General features: G+C 41.3%; 1 protein-coding gene across 1 annotated transcript in view; it reads left to right on the top strand.

The window, feature by feature from the left end:
- LOC144506606 (myelin protein zero-like protein 1) overlaps positions 1-18,078 on the top strand; it is a 42,315-nt gene that overhangs the window by 14,224 nt on the left and 10,013 nt on the right. Inside the window, exons 3-4 of the mRNA XM_078232954.1 lie at positions 9,583-9,784; positions 10,834-10,963. Coding sequence (XP_078089080.1) covers positions 9,583-9,784; positions 10,834-10,963 — 332 coding nt within the window. The remainder of the gene's footprint in view (positions 1-9,582; positions 9,785-10,833; positions 10,964-18,078) is intronic.

The following is an 18,078-nucleotide window of genomic DNA, read 5'->3' as shown; positions in this document are numbered from 1 at the left end:
CATACCCAGGATCAACTTAGTGAACCTTCTCTGGACTGCCTCCAATGCCAGTATCTTTCTTTGGATGAGGGGGAACTAAACTGTTGATGTTATTTCAGGTGTGGTCTAACTAGTGCCTTATAGTTTTAGCAAGACGTTCCTATTTTTATATTCTTCCCTTTGAAATAAAGGCCAACATTCGATTTGCCTTCCCAATTACCTGGTGAACCTCAACCTAGCTTATTGTGATTTCTGCACTTGGACACCCCCCACCACCCCCCCACCCCGGTCCCTCCATGCTGCATTTATCCATTTAAATAAGATTCAGCTCCTTTATTCCTCTGACCAAAGTGCATAACTTGACAGTTTCTACATTATGTTCCATTAGCCAAGTTTTTGCTCACTCACTTAACCTGTCTGTACTCTTCTGTGGACTTTTTGTGCCTTCCAGACCACTTGCCTTCCTACTTATTTTTGTGTCATCTGCAAACTGGGCAATAGTACATTCATTTCCCTCATCCAAGTTATTAATATATATTGTAGATAATTGTGGCCCCAGTACTGATCCCTGTGGCACTCCATTAGTTACAATACCATCCTGAAAATGCCTCCCTTATCCCAACTCTGTTTTCTATTAGTTAACCAATCCTCTATCCATGCTGAAATGCTATCCCCAACAACTGGGGCCCTTATCTGATTTAGTAGCCTTTTGTTCAGCACCTGATTTGAATGCTTTAATTTCCTCTAGTGATAGTTGTATTTATTTATTTCCATCCCACTCCCTTTTTACCCCTTGATTATTTTGCACTTCTGGAATATGTTTAGTGTACTCCACTGTGAAGACTGATGCACAGCATTTATTTAACTCCCCTGCCGTTTCCTGATTTCCCATTATTATTTCCCCAGTCTCGTTCTCTAAGGGGCATATGTTCACTTTGGCCCCTCTTTTTTAAATAAATTTCAATAACCTCTTGCTGTCTGTTTTTGTGTTGGAATCATAGAGTCAGACTTTTACAGCACAGCAAGATGCCTTCAATCTGGCAGGGTAGGGTCCCATACAGCTGGCAAGACTGTCTCTACAGAGATCTCAATGTGGAAGTAAAAGCCCTAATCGCCACCTCTGCTGGCATCAAAACTTCAGTGCCCCCCCCACCCCCGCCTCGCCCCATCATCCAGTTTTGGGATTTCAGTGCTCCCCCACCACATCACCAGCATCGAAGTTTCTATGGTTTCCCCCGCCCCCATCGGCAACATTAGTGTTTAGTGGGAGCACCCCTCTTCCTCCCAAATGGGGTTTCCCAGATATCCTGTTCCCTGGCACCACCACCACCTTGTCTGCCAGGGAGCCACTGCCAGGCCACTCTCCTGTCATGTCCCTGAACACCAGGGCTAACTACCCTGGCCTCCATGCCCCAGTAGTGATTCCTGCTGGCACGGGGGAAACATATGACGGCCCCGCAAGATATTTAAATAGTTGGTAATCCGTTTTATACCCTCGTGGTGGGGGGCGGTGGGTGGCGAGGAAGATCTCATTCTGAGATCTGCTCAGTGCAAATCCCCGTTATGGCCCTGTCACAGGATTTATGCCTGTGGTGAACAGGCCTCGAAAGTAACACCCCCCCCCACCGCAGCCCATGTCATACTAAGTTGAAACCTTTTGCTCATTTCTTTAAAGCTGATAAAGATGGTCCTGATTTACACATGGTGTAATTAAGACAAATACAAGTGCTTGAACCCAGACTTTCTGGCACCTTTTAAAGTCATTTAGTTTCTTCAAGCAGCTGGTTTCCTATTCCCAGGTTGCCTTGACTGATAATTGAATTACTGGCAGAAAATATAAACTGAACGATGTTTTAAAACAAAATCATCAAATCTTAAAATGTTACTTCAAACCAACATAGAATCCTAAAGATCAGTAGTGTTGTCAAAATCTTACACCTGTCTGAAGTGCAGTGACATCATGCTGTCCCTGATTATTGATCAACCGTAAAGTTCTACTTAAACTAAGGGACGTGACAGTCTCCTGGAACAGAGTGCTCATGTAACTCCACCACTCCCTGATGCAAACCAAGACACCCGCTTGGCAAGTTTGAGTGGAAGGAAGTTGTAACCACTTACCGCAGATATGATTATCTAGAACTGCTACAACTCCATAGACGCCCTTCATATTGATGCATTGGAGAACAGATTCCAGTTAATTCAAATAGTTTGTTTACAATCTTGTGCACTAAATTCCAATTGTACGGTTTGGTTTAATTCAAGTTGTTGAATGTATCAAAATGTTTCTGTGCAAAAACAGTTCATCGTTGGGCTATCAAGCTAATTTGCTGAATCACTAGGAATTTGGTGAATTCCTTGGGTATCAAAAGTACGGGAGCAAATTAGTAAAGTGTTACTGCTGTTTGCATCGCAATAACTATGTTGAATCGCTGGATAAAATAGATGAAACTTCCTCCTTAGCAGTACATGAACTGCAGCAGTTCAAAGGATGGGTAACAAATGGTGGTCTAGCCAGTGATGCTCACATCCCAGGAATGAATACAAGTAAAAAAAAAAATAGAGCTAAGATGTGAAGGGAGTACTTTACACAAAAGGAAGTAAAATCTGGACCGGTCCCAATAGTGAGAGGCTAGGTCAATTGAAAATCTCAAAACTGAGAATGATGTATTTTTGGGAGGCAAGAGCATTCCGAGTAACAGGATCAAAGTACAGAGTTAAGATAGAGATCAGCTTTGAACTTAATGAAAGATGGAGCAGTCAAGAGGTTGAATGACTGATTTGGTCAACTGCATCCTCGCTTCCACATTTGATGCTCTGGATCGCAATAAAATCAATACTCTCTTTCACCTAGGCTGTTTCCCCTAGTATAGTCCTCGTCTCCAGTCCCTTTAAATCCAAGGAATGCAGACTTGAAAGGATATACTGAACAAGGGGTGGCACGATGGCACAGTGGTTAGCACTGCTGCCTCACAGCGCCAGGGACCCGGGTTCAATTCCTGCCTCGGGTCACTGTCTGTGTGGAATTTGCATATTCTCCCCGTGTCTGTGTGGGTTTCCTCCGGGTGCGCCAGTTTCCTCCCACAGTCTGAAAGCTGTGCTGGTTAGGTTGATTGGCCATGCTAAATTGACCCTAATGTTAGGGGATTAGCAGGGTAAATGTTGGGGGGGTTACGGGAATAGGGCCTGTGTTGGATTGTGGTCAGTGCAGACTCGATGGGCCAAATGGCCTCTTTCTGCACTGTATGTATTCTATGATTCTATGAACTGCTTCTGTTAACAAGTTTTTCCTCTTCCCTCAAACCCTCCCTGTATTCATCTTGCACCTGAGACCCACCTCCCACCCCCTCAACGCTTTATCCTTGGCCCCCTCTTAGAAGCTTAGAGCTAGAACAAACCGAGTTGTTATCTCTGGTTTGTTACCCCTGCCACGTGCTAGTGAGGAGAGGAATAGGGAGAGAGAGCAGTTGAACACGTGGCTACAGGGATAGTGCTGGAGGGAGGGATTCAGATACCTGGATAATTGGGGCTCATTCTGGGGTAGGTGGGACCTCTACAAACAGGATGGTCTACACCTGAGCCAGAGGGGTACCAATATCCTGGGGGGGGGGCGAAATTTGCTAATGCTCTTTGGGAGGGTTTAAACTAATTCAGCAGGGGGATCGGAACCTGAATTGTAGCTCCAGTATACAGGAGGTTGAGAGTAGTGAGGTCATGGATAAGGTTTCAAGGTCGCAGGAGTGTACCGGCAGGCAGGAAGGTGGTTTGAAGTGTGTCTACTTCAATGCCAGGAGCATCTGGAATAAGGTGGGTGAACTTGCAGCATGGGTTTGTACCTGGGACTTCGATGTTGTGGCCATTTCGGAGACATGGATAGAGCAGGGACAGGAATGGTTGTTGCAGGTTCCGGGGTTTCGATGTTTCAGTAAGATCAGGGAAGGTGGTAAAAGAGGGGGAGGTGTGGCATTGTTAGTCAAGGACAGTATTACGGTGGCAGAAAGGACATTTGATGAGGACGCATCTACTGAGGTAGTATGGGCTGAGGTTAGAAACAGGAAAGGAGAGGTCACCCTCTTGGGAGTTTTCTATAGGCCTCTGAAAAGTTCCAGAGATGTAGAGGAAAGGATTGCAAAGATGATTCTGGATAGGAGCGAAAGTAACAGGGTCGTTGTTATGGGGGACTTTAACTTTACAGATATTGACTGGAAAAGCTAGAGTACTTTAGATGGGTCAGTTTTTGTCCAATGTGTGCAGGAGGGTTTCCTGACACAGTATGTAGATGGGCCAACAAGAGGCGAGGCCACATTAGATTTGGTACTGGGTAATGAACCAGGCCAGGTGTTACATTTGGAGGTAAGTGAGCACTTTGGTGATAGTGACCACAATTCGGTTAGGTTTACTTTAGCGATGGAAAAGGATAGGTATATACCGCAAGGCAAGAGTTATAGCTGGGGGAAAGGAAATTATGATGCGATTAGGCGAGATTTAGGATGCATAGGATGGGAAAGGAAACTGCAGGGGATGGGCACAATTGAAATGTGGAGCTTGTTCAAGGAACAGCTACTGCGTGTCCTTGATAAGTATGTACCTGTCAGGCAGGGAGGAAGTGGTTGAGCGAGGGAACCGTGGTTTACTAAAGAAGTTGAATCTCTTGTGAAGAGGAAGAAGGAGACTTGTGTAAAGATGAGACATGAAGGCTCTTGAGAATTACAAGTTAGCCAGGAAGGACCTAAAGAGAGAGCTAAGAAGAGCCAGGAGGGGACATGAGAAGTCTTTGGTAGGTAGGGTCAAGGAAAACCCTAAAGCTTTCTATAGGTATGTCAGGAATAAAAGAATGACAAGGGTAAGATTGGGGCCAGTCGAGGACAGTAGTGGAAAGTTGTGCGTGGAGTCCGAAGAGATAGGCGAGGTGCTAAATGAATATTTTTTGTCAGTATTCACGCAGGCAAAAGACAATATTGTCGAGGAGAATACTGAGATACAGGCTATTGGACTAGACGGGATTGAGGTTCATAAGGAGGAGGTGTTAGCAATTCTGGAAAGTGTGAAAATAGATAGGTCCCCTGGGCCGGATGGGATTTATCCTAGGATTCTCTGGGAGGCTAGGGAGGAGATTGCAGAGCCTTTGGCTCTGATCTTTGTCGTCATTGTCTATAGGAATAGTGCCAGAAGAGTGGAGGATAGCAAATGTTGTCGCCTTGTTCAAGAAGGGGAGTAGAGACAACCCTGGTAATTATAGACCAGTGAGCCTTACTTCTGTTGTGGGCAAAGTTTTGGAAAGGATTATAAGAGATAGGATGTATAATCATCTAGAAAGGAATAATTTGATTAGGGATAGTCAACACGGTTTTGTGAAGGGTGGGTCGTGCCTCACAAACCTTCTTGAGTTCTTTGAGAAGGTGACCAAAGAGGTGGATGAGGGTAAAGCAGTTGATGTGGTGTATATGGATTTCAGTAAAGCGTTTGATAAGGTTCCCCACGGTAAGCTGTTGCAGAAAATACGGAGGCATGGGATTGAGGGTGATTTTGCGGTTTGGATCAGAAATTGGCTAGTTGTAAGAAGACAGAGGGTGGTGGTTGATGGGAAATGTTCATCCTGGAGTTCAGTTACTAGTGGTGTACCGCAAGGATCTGTTTTGGGGCCACTGCTGTTTGTCATTTTTATAAATGACCTGGATGAGGGCGTAGAAGGATGGGTTAGTAAATTTGTGGATGACACTAATGTCGGTGGAGTTGTGGACAGTGCGGAAGGATGTTGCAAGTTCCAGAGGGACATAGATAAGCTGCAGAGCTGGACTGAGAGGTGGCAAATGGCGTTTAATGCGGAAAAGTGTGAGGTGATTCACTTTGGAAGGAGTAACAGGATTACAGAGTACTGGGCTAATGGTAAGATACTTGGTAGTGTGGTTGAGCAGAGAGATCTCGGTGTCCGTGTGCATAGATCCCTGAAAGTTGGCACCCAGGTTGATAGGGTTGTTGAGAAGGTGTACGGTGTGTTAGCTTTTATTGGTAGAGGGATTGAGTTTCGGAGTCATGAGGTCATGTTGCAGCTGTACAAAACTCTAGTGCGGCCGCACTTGGAGTATTGCGTACAGTTCTGGTCGCCGCATTATAGGAAGGATGTGGAAGCATTGAAAAGGGTGCAGAGGAGATTTACTAGGATGTTGCCTGGTATGGTGGGAAGGTCTTATGAGGAAAGGCTGAGGGACTTGAGGCTGTTTTTGTTAGAGAGAAGAAGGTTAAAAGGTGACTTAATAGAGGCATACAAGATGATCAGAGGATTAGATAGGGTGGACAGTGAGAGCCTTTTTCTTCGGATGGTGATGGCTAGCACGAGGGGACGTATATTTAAATTGAGGGGTGATATATAAGGGGCAGATGTCAGAGGTAGGTTCTTTACTCAGAGTGGTAAGGGCGTGGAATGCCCTGCCTGCAACAGTAGTGGACTCGCCAACATTAAGGGCATTTAAATGGTCATTGGATAAACATATGGATGATATTGGAATAGTGTAGGTTAGATGGGCTTTAGATTGGTTTCACAGGTCGGCGCAACACCGAGGGCCGAAGGGTCTGTACTGTGCGGAATGTTCTATGTTCTTACTTCTTGTCAATATGCTGCTTCTCAGTGACATCATCCAAACGCACAGCATTAGCTTTCACATACGCTGATGGCACCAATTTACCTGTCATTACCATCTCTCAACAACTCGCTTACTAATACTTGGGAAGATTGAAACCATTGTTTTCAGTCCCACTCTAAATTCCATTCACCTAGCTCTCTTTCTCCCTGGCAATAGACCTCTCATTCTCCTTGGCAGTAATCTGAGATGAAAGCAGTCTGTTAACAATCTTGCTGTCATATTTGACATGATGTGGAAATGCCGGCGTTGGACTGGGGTAAGCACAGTAAGAAGTCTCACAACACCAGGTTAAAGTCCAACAGGTTTATTTGGCAGCACTAGCTTTCGGAGCCCCAAGCCCCTTCTTCAGGTGAGTGAGGACTCGTGTTCACAAACAGGGCATATAAAGACACAAACTCAATTTACAAGATAATGGGTGGAATGCGAGTCTTTACAGGCAATCAAGTCTATGCAGATGTCTATGCAAATCAAGACCATGCAGATGCTACGATAACGAATGAATGAACACCGTTCAACAATCACCAGGCAGGAGTGTTCCCTTCCAATCGGGGAATACTTCAGCAGTCACGGGCATTCAGCCTCTGATCTTTGGGTAAGCGTTCTCCAAGGCGGCCTTCACGACACACAGCAGCGCAGAATCGCTGAGCAGAGACTGACAGCCAAGTTCCACACACATGAGGACGGCCTCAACCGGGATCTTGAGTTCATGTCACACTATCTGTAACCCCCAAGACTTGCCTGGGCTTGCAAAATCTCACTAACTGTCCTGGCTGGAGACAATGCAGACCTCTTTAACCTGTGCTTAACCCTCTCTCCACTCGCATTGTCTGTACCTTTAAGACTTGATTGCCTGTAAAGACTCGCATTCCACCCATTATCTTGTAAATTGAGTTTGTGTCTTTATATGCCCTGTTTGTGAACGAGTCCTCGCTCACCTGAAGAAGGGGCTTGGGGCTCTGAAAGCTAGTGCTGCCAAATAAACCTGTTGGACTTTAACGTGGTGTTGTGAGACTTCTTACTGGTCATATTTGACACCAGGATGAACCTCCGACCACATTTGCGTCATTACCAAGGTTGCCTATTTCCATCCCTGAAATACCATCTTGCTTCATCCCTGTTTCAGTTCCATCTGTTGAAATCTCATTCTTGGCTTTGTAACCTCTAGTCTTGACCATTCTGCTCCTGTTTAGTTTCGCACATTCTACTTTTTGTATAAAAATTCAAGTCATCCTAAAATTTTCCTGCTTATGTTTTGACTAACACCAAATTCTGTTCACCCATCACCCCTGTGCTTGCTGACCTTCACTGATTCCTAGTTAATCAATGCCTTGATTTAAAATTTTTCATCCTTGTCATCAAATCCTTGCAACGCCATGCCTCTACCTATCTCTGTAATCTCCTCCAGCTCCACAGACCTTCCAAGAGATCTGTTATTCTCACATTCTCCCATCGTGTGCATCCCCAATTTTAATCACTCTACTGTTTGTAGCTATGTCTTCAATTGCCTAGGCCCTAAGCTCTGGAATTCCATTGCAACACTTCACCACCTTTTCTCCTCCTTCAAGACACTCCTTAACATGTACCCTTTTGACCAAACATCATCTGACCTAATATCTCCTCAAGTGGCTCAGGTTCAAATTTTAAAATGCTTATGTAAAGTGCCTTGTGTCTGTTCGGGCCCTGGACCCAAACCCCAAGGTATATTATGAAGCCAGACTAGACCCCAACAATCTTTCTATTTTGGCATAAATGTGAGCATAGGATGCTTCGTTCCAGGAGTAATTCTCCTGACAAATTAGAGATCTTTTATCAAAAAGGCTTTATTTATAACACAGTTTAAATATAACTCTAACAAATGAAACAGCTTAACCATTAACAGTTGAACAATATTTTAATGCAATGAAAGGAAACAACTTCAATTTCTAACTTATCACTGTTTCAGTTCCAGATAAGCAACATTCCCTTATGGACTTAACATTCCACTTTAAATACAGTTAGCAACCATAAATATACCTGCTATAAGGAGTGTAGACAATCTGGAAGCTTTCAGAGAGGTTTTGAGTTTCAGGGCAGCTTGCAGACCTCTGTCTTTAAACAAACCCCAGCCAGAGTGGAAAGCTGTTTTCCTCTCCAACAAACCTAGCTCCTTCCATTAACCACATTATCACATGACCCTGTCAATCAACCTAATCAAAAATCTTCCATCTATAAACAAAAATCCATCAGCTCCCTCCTAAGTAAACACTACATGGCTAAAATGAGTAATTATGTCTCCCAGCATCTGAGCTGCATTCCCTCCAGATATACTGACTGCCTGTAGAATAAAGCTGAATTTTATAACATTCTCTTTAAACATAAAATATATCAATATCACACCACCATCACTTGGCTTTTAATTATGTTAAAGATATAGTTTATATTTTGAGTGATATAATTCTGGTTCTGCTTGTAAAAGAAACTACTGGCAAAATCGCTCTTGCTTTCTTGTCATATAGGAATTAAGGGTTATGGTGAGTGGGCAGGTAAGTGGAGCTGAGTCCACAAGAAGGTCAGCCATGATCTTATTGAATGGCGGAGCAGGCTTGAAGGGCCAAGTGGCCTACCCCTGCTCCTAGTTCTTATGTTCATATGGCAAGAGCTCCTGAGCCAAGGAAGGTCATGCCACGAGGCACAACAATTGAATGGCTGTACACATCAGTGGAGCCGTCACTCTTAGAATATATTCTTGGATTTGTCAGCAAAGGTATAAGACTGAACTTCAACCTCCTTGTAAATACTGATTAATGAATCTGCCATTCTGCTTGGAGGATGGTGAACTGCTTTTAGGAGGTGTGGTATTGCATGCTATTTTTTAGTTTTTGGGTCCATCCAATTACCTTTGCTGTATTAAACTCAAAACAATTCTTTATTGATTAATAATGCATATTTTTGGATTGTGATTTCATTTATTCTATCTCTTTAACAGATTTTATATTATATATCGGGGGAACTTAAGACACCTATATCTGACCACTTTACTTGGGATGGTAACATCAACAGGAATGATGTTTCCATTATCATAAACAACGTTAATTTTAAAGATAATGGAACTTATATTTGTAATGTGATCAATCCACCTGATGTCAGTACCAAACCTGGAAAAACCCGCTTAATTGTAGTTGAACAAGGTAAGCCAAAAATATAAGCAGTTCTAATATTTTTTCTCTTGAAAATTACAAGTTGCTTGAACAATCCACCACTTGTGAAATATGTGTTACCATTGCTGAGATGCTGAGCTGTCAAAACTATGCTTTTGCCTATTCAGCTGGTTATATTTGTCACCTTGAGGAAGAGCCCAAAATTCCCCCAATGAATTCCTGCAGACATTGGAAACTTGAATCAGTTATCAGTGGAAAAAGAACAAACAAGTTAAAGTTTTGAGAACTATTTGCCATCTGAAATGTTAACTTGTCCATTCTCTTCACCAATGCTGATTGACATGCTGTGCATCTGTTGCATATTGTGTTTTTATTCTGGCAAACAGTCACCCAAAATAAATCCTGATCATTTGTTACTTTGCTGTTTTCTAAGAAATTCCTATGTGCAAAATAGCTGCTTGTGAGTGCGCTTCAATGGTAATCCTTTTAGTTACAAAGTGCCTCAAGACATCCTGGAAATATGAAAAAGCAATATATAATCTGCAAACCTTTTCTATTGATTTTCCTTTTGTTGCAATCGGGTCAAGAAGGGTTGAGGGGAGATCAAATTGAGGTATTCAGAATCTTAAAATGTATGGATAAGGTAGACATGGAGTGGATGTTTCTGCTGGTGGGGCATTCTAGGACAAGAGATCATAGAGGATAAGGGGTAGCAAATTTAAAACAGAGTTGAGGAGAAACTACTTCTCCCAAAGGGTTGTGAATCTGTGGAATTCGCTACCCCAAAGCGCAGTGGATGCTGGGACAGTGAGTAAATTTAAGGAGGAGTTAGACGGATTTTTAATTGGTAATGGGTTGAAAGATTATGGGGGGGAAGGCAGGAAAATGGGGATGAGGAGCATATCAGCCATGACCGAATGGCGGAGCGGGCATGATGAGCCAAATGACCTAATTCTGCTCCTACATCTTATAAACCCGGGGAGGGGGGGGGGTGCCTTTTAGTTTGTGTTTTTAAAAGTCTGATTTTACATGTTCAAAATCATTGGTATTAAGCACATCTTCATGACACTTTTTTCCAGGTTCTTTACCCAAATCGGGGGGAATCATTGCAGGTGCGGTTATTGGAGCAATTGCAGGTTTACTGCTAATTATTTGCATTGTATTCTTCGTCAAGAGAAAGAAAGAGGATCGACGAAATTCTTATATTGGGTAATTATATATTCTAAATTTTACAACAGTGCAATTAAACTCCAGATTAAATCTATGGAGTTTCAGTTTGTGCAGATGAATTGTATGTACATTCCAAGTTAATTTTCCCTGAAAGACAAAATATTAATAGCAGATGAAAATGTTATCTTGAATTGATCAATTTTTATACTTGTTTTTTCTTTGCAAACCATCTTTTTTTTTTGGAATCCTGTTTTGAGCCCACCTTTGCATAATGGCTTATTAAGAAAGTACATGCAATACTATCCAGCAGTTGACATTGGATCGTGATTAACATTGGAAATCATGATTGTTTCTCCCCCTCTCCATAGCCAAACGCGGTTGAAATCAATTCCAGTATTGTCTACCCATGTATGAAATCAGCTAACTCTGGACAGAACAAGAATTGAACCTATTAAATTTATTCATTAATGCCACAGGCTTACATTAACACTGTAATGAAGTTACTGTGAAATTCCCCTAGTCGCCACACTCCGGTGCCTGTTCGGGTCAATGCACCCTAACCAGCACGTCTTTCAGACTGTGGGAGGAAACCAGAGCACCCGGAGGAAACCCACGCAGACACGGGGCGAACATGCAAACTCCACACAGACAGTGACCGAAGCTGGGAATCGAACTCGGGGCCCCTAGTGCTGTGAGGCAACAGTGCTAATCACTATGCCATTTCTATCTGTTTGGATCAATATATACCATGTGTTTTATTTTCTTAATGAGGCACAATTTGGCCATGTATTTCTATTAAAAATAAATACTTATCTTTTATTCTGTTACCTTTAAACCAAAATTGTGTAACCCAGGTAAAGCTATTTTTTGTTTGGCAACCTTGCATCAATGATACGCATGGTTACACAATCAGTATAGCTGAAACATTGCCATTGAAAGTTCAAGACATGAATGATCAGCATATATCATGCAAAAGGTGTAACTTTCTAACATGATTTGTCAGTCAATATATTATGTACATATTTTTGAAAGTTTATTCATCTTGTGTTATTTAGGATCTGTCCAATCACTATCTGGCTCATTGAGTTTAACTTGTCATTACCTGAGGCAAATACCAGATGCTGGATTAAATGACCTTATGATGTGGAGATGCCGGCGTTGGACTGGGGTAAACACAGTAAGAAGTTTAACAACACCAGGTTAAAGTCCAACAGGTTTATTTGGTAGCAAAAGCCACACAAGCTTTCGAGGCTCTGAGCCCCTTCTTCAGGTGAGTGGGAATTCTGTTCACAAACAGAACTTATAAGACACAGACTCAATTTACATGAATAATGGTTGGAATGCGAATACTTATTCGCAATAAGTATTCGCATTCCAACCATTATTCATGTAAATTGAGTCTGTGTCTTATAAGTTCTGTTTGTGAACAGAATTCCCACTCACCTGAAGAAGGGGCTCAGAGCCTCGAAAGCTTGTGTGGCTTTTGCTACCAAATAAACCTGTTGGACTTTAACCTGGTGTTGTTAAACTTTTAAATGACCTTATCCAGGGTGTTATAGGGACCACTACAGTTTGCCTCAATGGCTTTGGTTTAAGGAGGAGGTAACGAATGGCTAGAGTCCCTGCTCCTATTCCTGTACTAGAAATGTGCATGTGCAGTAACTGCTTGCTTAGTCTCAAAACTTGCACGAATTGTGGCTACCTGGTAGTAAAGGCCCAGGTTTGGCTGTTGTACTCCCTCACTTGAATTATCTGTTGATCCTTGATGCCAAAGTTCACATATTGCCACATGGATCTATTTTCTTCTAAAAAAACATTTTGTTTTCTGAAAGTACTCTATATGTATTGAATACCCCACAAATGTTAATACTTTAAAGTCTTCCCCTCCGCTCCCACACCTCATTCCTTCAAAACAATTCTATTGGGTTAATCAAATTTGACCGACTGTTCACAAATCCATGTTGACTATCGTGCCCAGTTCCTGCCTTCTAAAATAGACTTTGTTAAATATGGAATTATTGTCTTGACACAAAGCTACTCGGTCAATAGTTATTGAGCTCAGTCTTTCCTCTTTTTGAACAGAGCTGTAATCTCAGACACCATAATCAGTCAATTGGCACTGCTCCAATCTTTATTAAATTCTGACCCAGTTCTACTTACAAGCTTGAAGCCTGAGATTGTTTCCAGTTGGTATATAAATCTGTGATAGCCCTTCTATTTCTTTTGTCTATAAGCTTTTGAAAATGTCTCTTGCTGTCCTGTGAAAACTGAAGTCGAGTATTCAATTGAGCAATCCTGTTCTTTCCTTGGCTATTATAATCTCATCGCTTGCTAACCTTTCTTCAATGCCTACTTATATACTGACTCAAGAAAATTATTGCATACATTCTGTTGAAATTGGGGATTTAGAATCTTCTGCATTCTTCCAACCTATTTCTGCATTCCCCATTATTACCTCAGTACACCAATTTCAATGGTATGTAGATTTTCTCTTCAATTAACAGTATGATGACATGCAAAGGACAAACAGTTTTATCCTTTGCCACATGCATCGTCTTTATTCCTTAGCTCAACTTGGATAAACTTTAAATCTATCCATTCTAATGAAGTACTCCTCCCCACCACACATCCTGTGTCACGATTTAGTTACATGTATGCAATGCCTAAGTGTTACTTATTATGTAAGTTTTATGTATTTTTCAGTTCCTTAATAACATGGTGTGTTTTTCTCCACCAAGCCCTGTTTCCAAAGTCCATTACTGGACTTAGGGGGCATGTAGGTAATGCATCTAATTTATCTGGGCCAAAGAAATCTTGGTTTCTGTAACTGGTTGATCTTTATTGGAGTAGCAGTAAAAGGATCATATATGAGAAAATAATCAATACCTTTGAGAGGAGAGCAAATTGGGAAAAGTAGGATTCACTTAGTTTCAGGGTGAACGTGTTGGTTCCAGAATTGTGAATTGAAAGTTCTGAATTTTTCCCTTCTCTTAAATGATGACTTTAAAGATCCTGAGGTGACTTCATTGTGTGAAGAACAGTGCAAACTCTGCTCAAAACCATATCAATTAAGACTGGTGTATTGTATGCAGTGATGTACAGCATTAGTGTAAAATCTGAAAAAGTGCATTTAATTGAAAGAAAAAAATCTGTTTGCCAAGGAGGCAAATTAGTTGTCCACATTTATTTTGCTTTCTGTAAAATATGAAATCTGGTCTGCTACTAGAGAATCTGCAAGTGTGCCTAAAAGAATTGAAGCATGCAAACTTGTTAATTTTGCAGTGTGAATACAGTTGGTAAATTTGAGCAGAGTGGATATTAATTTGAGTTCTACTATTAATTGCTATTTGAGGTAGTAGCATAATGAAGAATATTGTCATGATTTATTTTCCTTGAATTATTTCTCTTCATGCAATTCAGTGGAAATGGGAAGAGCTGAGCCTGATTACCAGTAAGTGGTAAAATGGAGTAAAATCCTGAAGATCGATGCTTTGCTTCAGTTTGTGCAATGTTAAATATGTATGCTTGTGCATGAGGGACATGTGGTTGAAACCTAATACTAAAACCAGAGATCCATTCTTGAATTGCATTTTGCGTGAAATTATCATGCTCTGACTTGCAGTAGATGGTTTTGTCAATTGGATCAAGAGAAATGTGAGAGTGGTAGCCTGATCTCCTTTGTGACTCCTGCTAAACTAACACATAAATAGCAATGATTGTTTCTGTGCAGACTACACCCGCAGTGTGCTAGCTTGGTTTGCAGAGGAAAATGCAAGTACAAAACATTACTAAAACAAACTTAAAAATTGAACAGAACATGGTCTCCGTAGGAATCCAAGATGTGACTTGTATTAGTTTAATTCAGTTTAATGAGTTGTGCATTTGATCAAAATTTTGCAATCTATTCATTGACTTACCTTCTTCTAGGAATAAAGCATCACTTCATTATTTTCTTGTCAGTTGATTAAAAATGAAAATTGTGAGCTTTTACACAATTTATGTAATATACAGCTAGACAAACCTATGCATAACGAAAGGCCTAACACAAATCTGAAGACCAGAAGTAAAAAGTGAAGAAAAACCTTTTGATTTTAGTTAGTTCTGAAATTTTTCCCCTTAATACTAAATCATTGTTTTAATACATTTTTTGTTTTGATCCACTACATCTAGTTTTGAAGCTGTAAATCTTCATTTGAGGGTAAATAGAAATCTGCTTTCCTAAAGTTATTTACGGGTGCTGTCCACCATCTCCAGACATGTAGCATTATTTTACGGTGCTTGAGGACCATAAATTGCCTGCTACTTTTAGGAAAGTAATATGGCATGTTCATACTAATCGGGATTTTCCAAAAATGTTTCTAGAATTCTATTAATCTCATTTCGTAGATGAAGATTAAAATTTGATACTGGATTTGTTTTCTTATTTGTTCAGTGGGTGTGTGTGTTGCTGGCAAGGTCAGCATTTGTTACCCAACCCTAATTGCCATTGAGAATCACAAGGGATAGAGTAATAGCAAAACTCAAGGGGCTCAAGGCAGACAAATTGACAGGACGCGATGAACTACAAGTTTTAATGGGAGCGGCTGCAGAGATAGTGGACGCATTGGTGGAAATTTTTTGTAATTCGCAATATTCTGGGAGGGTACCAGAAGATTGGAAAACAGCCAATGTGACGTCCTTGTTCAAAAAGGGAGAAAGGCAGATAACTATAGGCCAGTTAGTTTAACATCTATTATTGACAGGATGCTGGAGTCAATAATCAAAGAGGAAATAGCTAATCATTTAGGAAAGCTGAATATAATCAAACTAGGCAACCAGGTTTTATGAAACATGAATCCTGTTTGACAGATTTGCTTGAATTCTTTGAGGATGTAACAGAGAGCAGATAGAGGGGAACCTGTTGATGTTGTGTATTTAGATCTCCAAAAAGGCATTTGACAAGGTGCCGCATAAGAGGCTGGTGCATAAAGTAAAAGCCCATGGAATTGGAGGAAGTGAGTTAGCATTGAAAACTAATGGGTCCTTTTCAGAGTGGAAAGTTGTAACTAGTGGAGCACCAGCACCACAGGGATTAGTTCTTGGCCTGCAATTGTTCACTATTTACATTATTGACCTTGAAGAGGTTTCCAAATTTGCCGATGATATGAAGATAGGTGGAAGAACATGTTGTAATGAGGATATTGTGGTTCTCCGACTGTTATAGATAGATTGGGTGACTGGACGAAAACCAGGCAAATGGAGTTCAATGTGGGGAAGTTTGAGGCTGTGCTCTTTGGTAGGAGGAATCAAAAAACGGCTTATTATCTAAATGGAGAGACTGCAGGTGAATCAAGTATAGAGGGATCTTGGTGTTCTAGTGCATGAATCACAAAAAGGTAACAAGCTGGTCCAACAAGTAGTTAAGAAGGCAGACGGCATTTTGGCCTTTATTGCAAAGGGGATGGAGTTTAAAGACAAGGAGGTTTTGTTGCAATTGTACCTGGAATACTGCGTACAGTTTTGGTCCCCTTGGCTAAAAACGATATGGTAACATTGGAGGCAGTCCAAAGGAGATTCATCAGGCTAATTTCTGGGATGAGAGCGTTATCCTATAAAAAGACTAAATAGTCTGGGTCTATATTCTGAAGAGTTTAGAAGAATGAGGGGTGACCTTATTCAAACATACAAGATTCTGAGGAGGCTTCACAGGGTAGATGGAGAGATTACTGGGATAGTTTCAAACAAGGGGATATAGCTACAAAATAATGAGCCAGTTATTTAAAACTGAGGTGAGTAGAAATTTTTTCTGGGGGTGGTGAATTTCTGGAATTCTCTGCTCCGAAGGGTGGTGGAGGCTGGATCATTAGAAGGACTTAAAGTGGAGGTGGGTAAATATTTGCTAGATCGAGGAATAGAGGGCTATGGGGAAATCGCACAGAAAAGAGTTGAGGCTGGCATAGATCAGCCATGATTGTATTGAATGGCAGGGCAGGCTTGAAGGGCCTGCCAGCCTACTCTGCTTCTATTTCCTGTGTTGTGTTCCTGTGTGTGTATGATGCAAGGAAGTTAAAGATAACATCAAATCAAAAGAAAAAGTGTATAACTCTGCAAAGGTGCGTGTAAGTCAGAATATTGGACAGCAAAGAATCACTAAAGAATTAATAAGGAGGGAGAAATTAAGAATATGAGAGAAGGTTTGATTGGAATATAAAAACAGACGGCAAGAGTTTCTACAGGTATTTACAAAGGAAATGTAAAATGAGCATCGTTCCAGAAAAGAGAGTTGGAAAATAAGGAAATAGCAGATAAATTGAACAGATATTTTCCATCTGTCTTCACTCTAGAGGGTGCAAATAACATGCCAGAAATAAGCATAAATCAGGAGGTGAAAGGGAGGGAGGAACTTGGGGAAGGGTACTAAGAAAAACATTAAAACTAAAAGCTGACAAGTCCCCAAGTCCTGATGGACTTCATCCTAGCATTTAAAATTTATCCACCTCTGCCTTAAATACTTCTAATGATCCAGCCTCCATCACCTTTCAGTTGAGAGCCCTGTCAACCATAGTAGGTGGAAAACTACGATTGAGGAAGAAGGAAGACATATTGCTAGTGCTATTTTGGAAAATGGCACCGTCAGAACAGATGCGGTGGAGGCGAAGGAACTGAGTCCTTAGAGGTTGTGGGTGTGAAAAGCTGTAGTCAAGGTAGTTGTGGGAGTCAGTGGGCTTGTAATGAATACTGGTGGACAGTTAATCACCAGAAATGGCAACAGGGAGGTCAAGGAAGAGAAGTGTCAGAGATGGACCATGTGAAGGTGATAGAGAGAAATAGAACGTGACTCCTATTCAAAAAAGGAGGGAGGCAGAAAGAAAACTACAGTTAGCTTAAGTTCTGTCATGGGAAAATTGCTAGACTATTATTAAGGAGGTTAGAAAACCCCAATGCAATCAGGCAAAGCGAACATGTTTTTGTGAAAGAGAAATCATGACTAATGCATTGGAATTCTTTAAGGAAGGATAAAGGGCGACCTTTTGGATATGCTGTACTTAGATTTCCAGAAAGCATTTGAGAAGGTTACAAATCAAAGGTTACTACGAAAGTTAAGAGCTCATGGTGTTGGGGATAACATGATAGCTTCGATAGAAAATTAGTTAGCTAACAGGAAACAGATGAGG

Source organism: Mustelus asterias, chromosome 17 (assembly GCF_964213995.1).
Source record: "Mustelus asterias chromosome 17, sMusAst1.hap1.1, whole genome shotgun sequence".
Lineage (NCBI taxonomy): Eukaryota > Metazoa > Chordata > Chondrichthyes > Carcharhiniformes > Triakidae > Mustelus > Mustelus asterias.
This window is presented reverse-complemented; position numbering and strand designations above follow the sequence as displayed.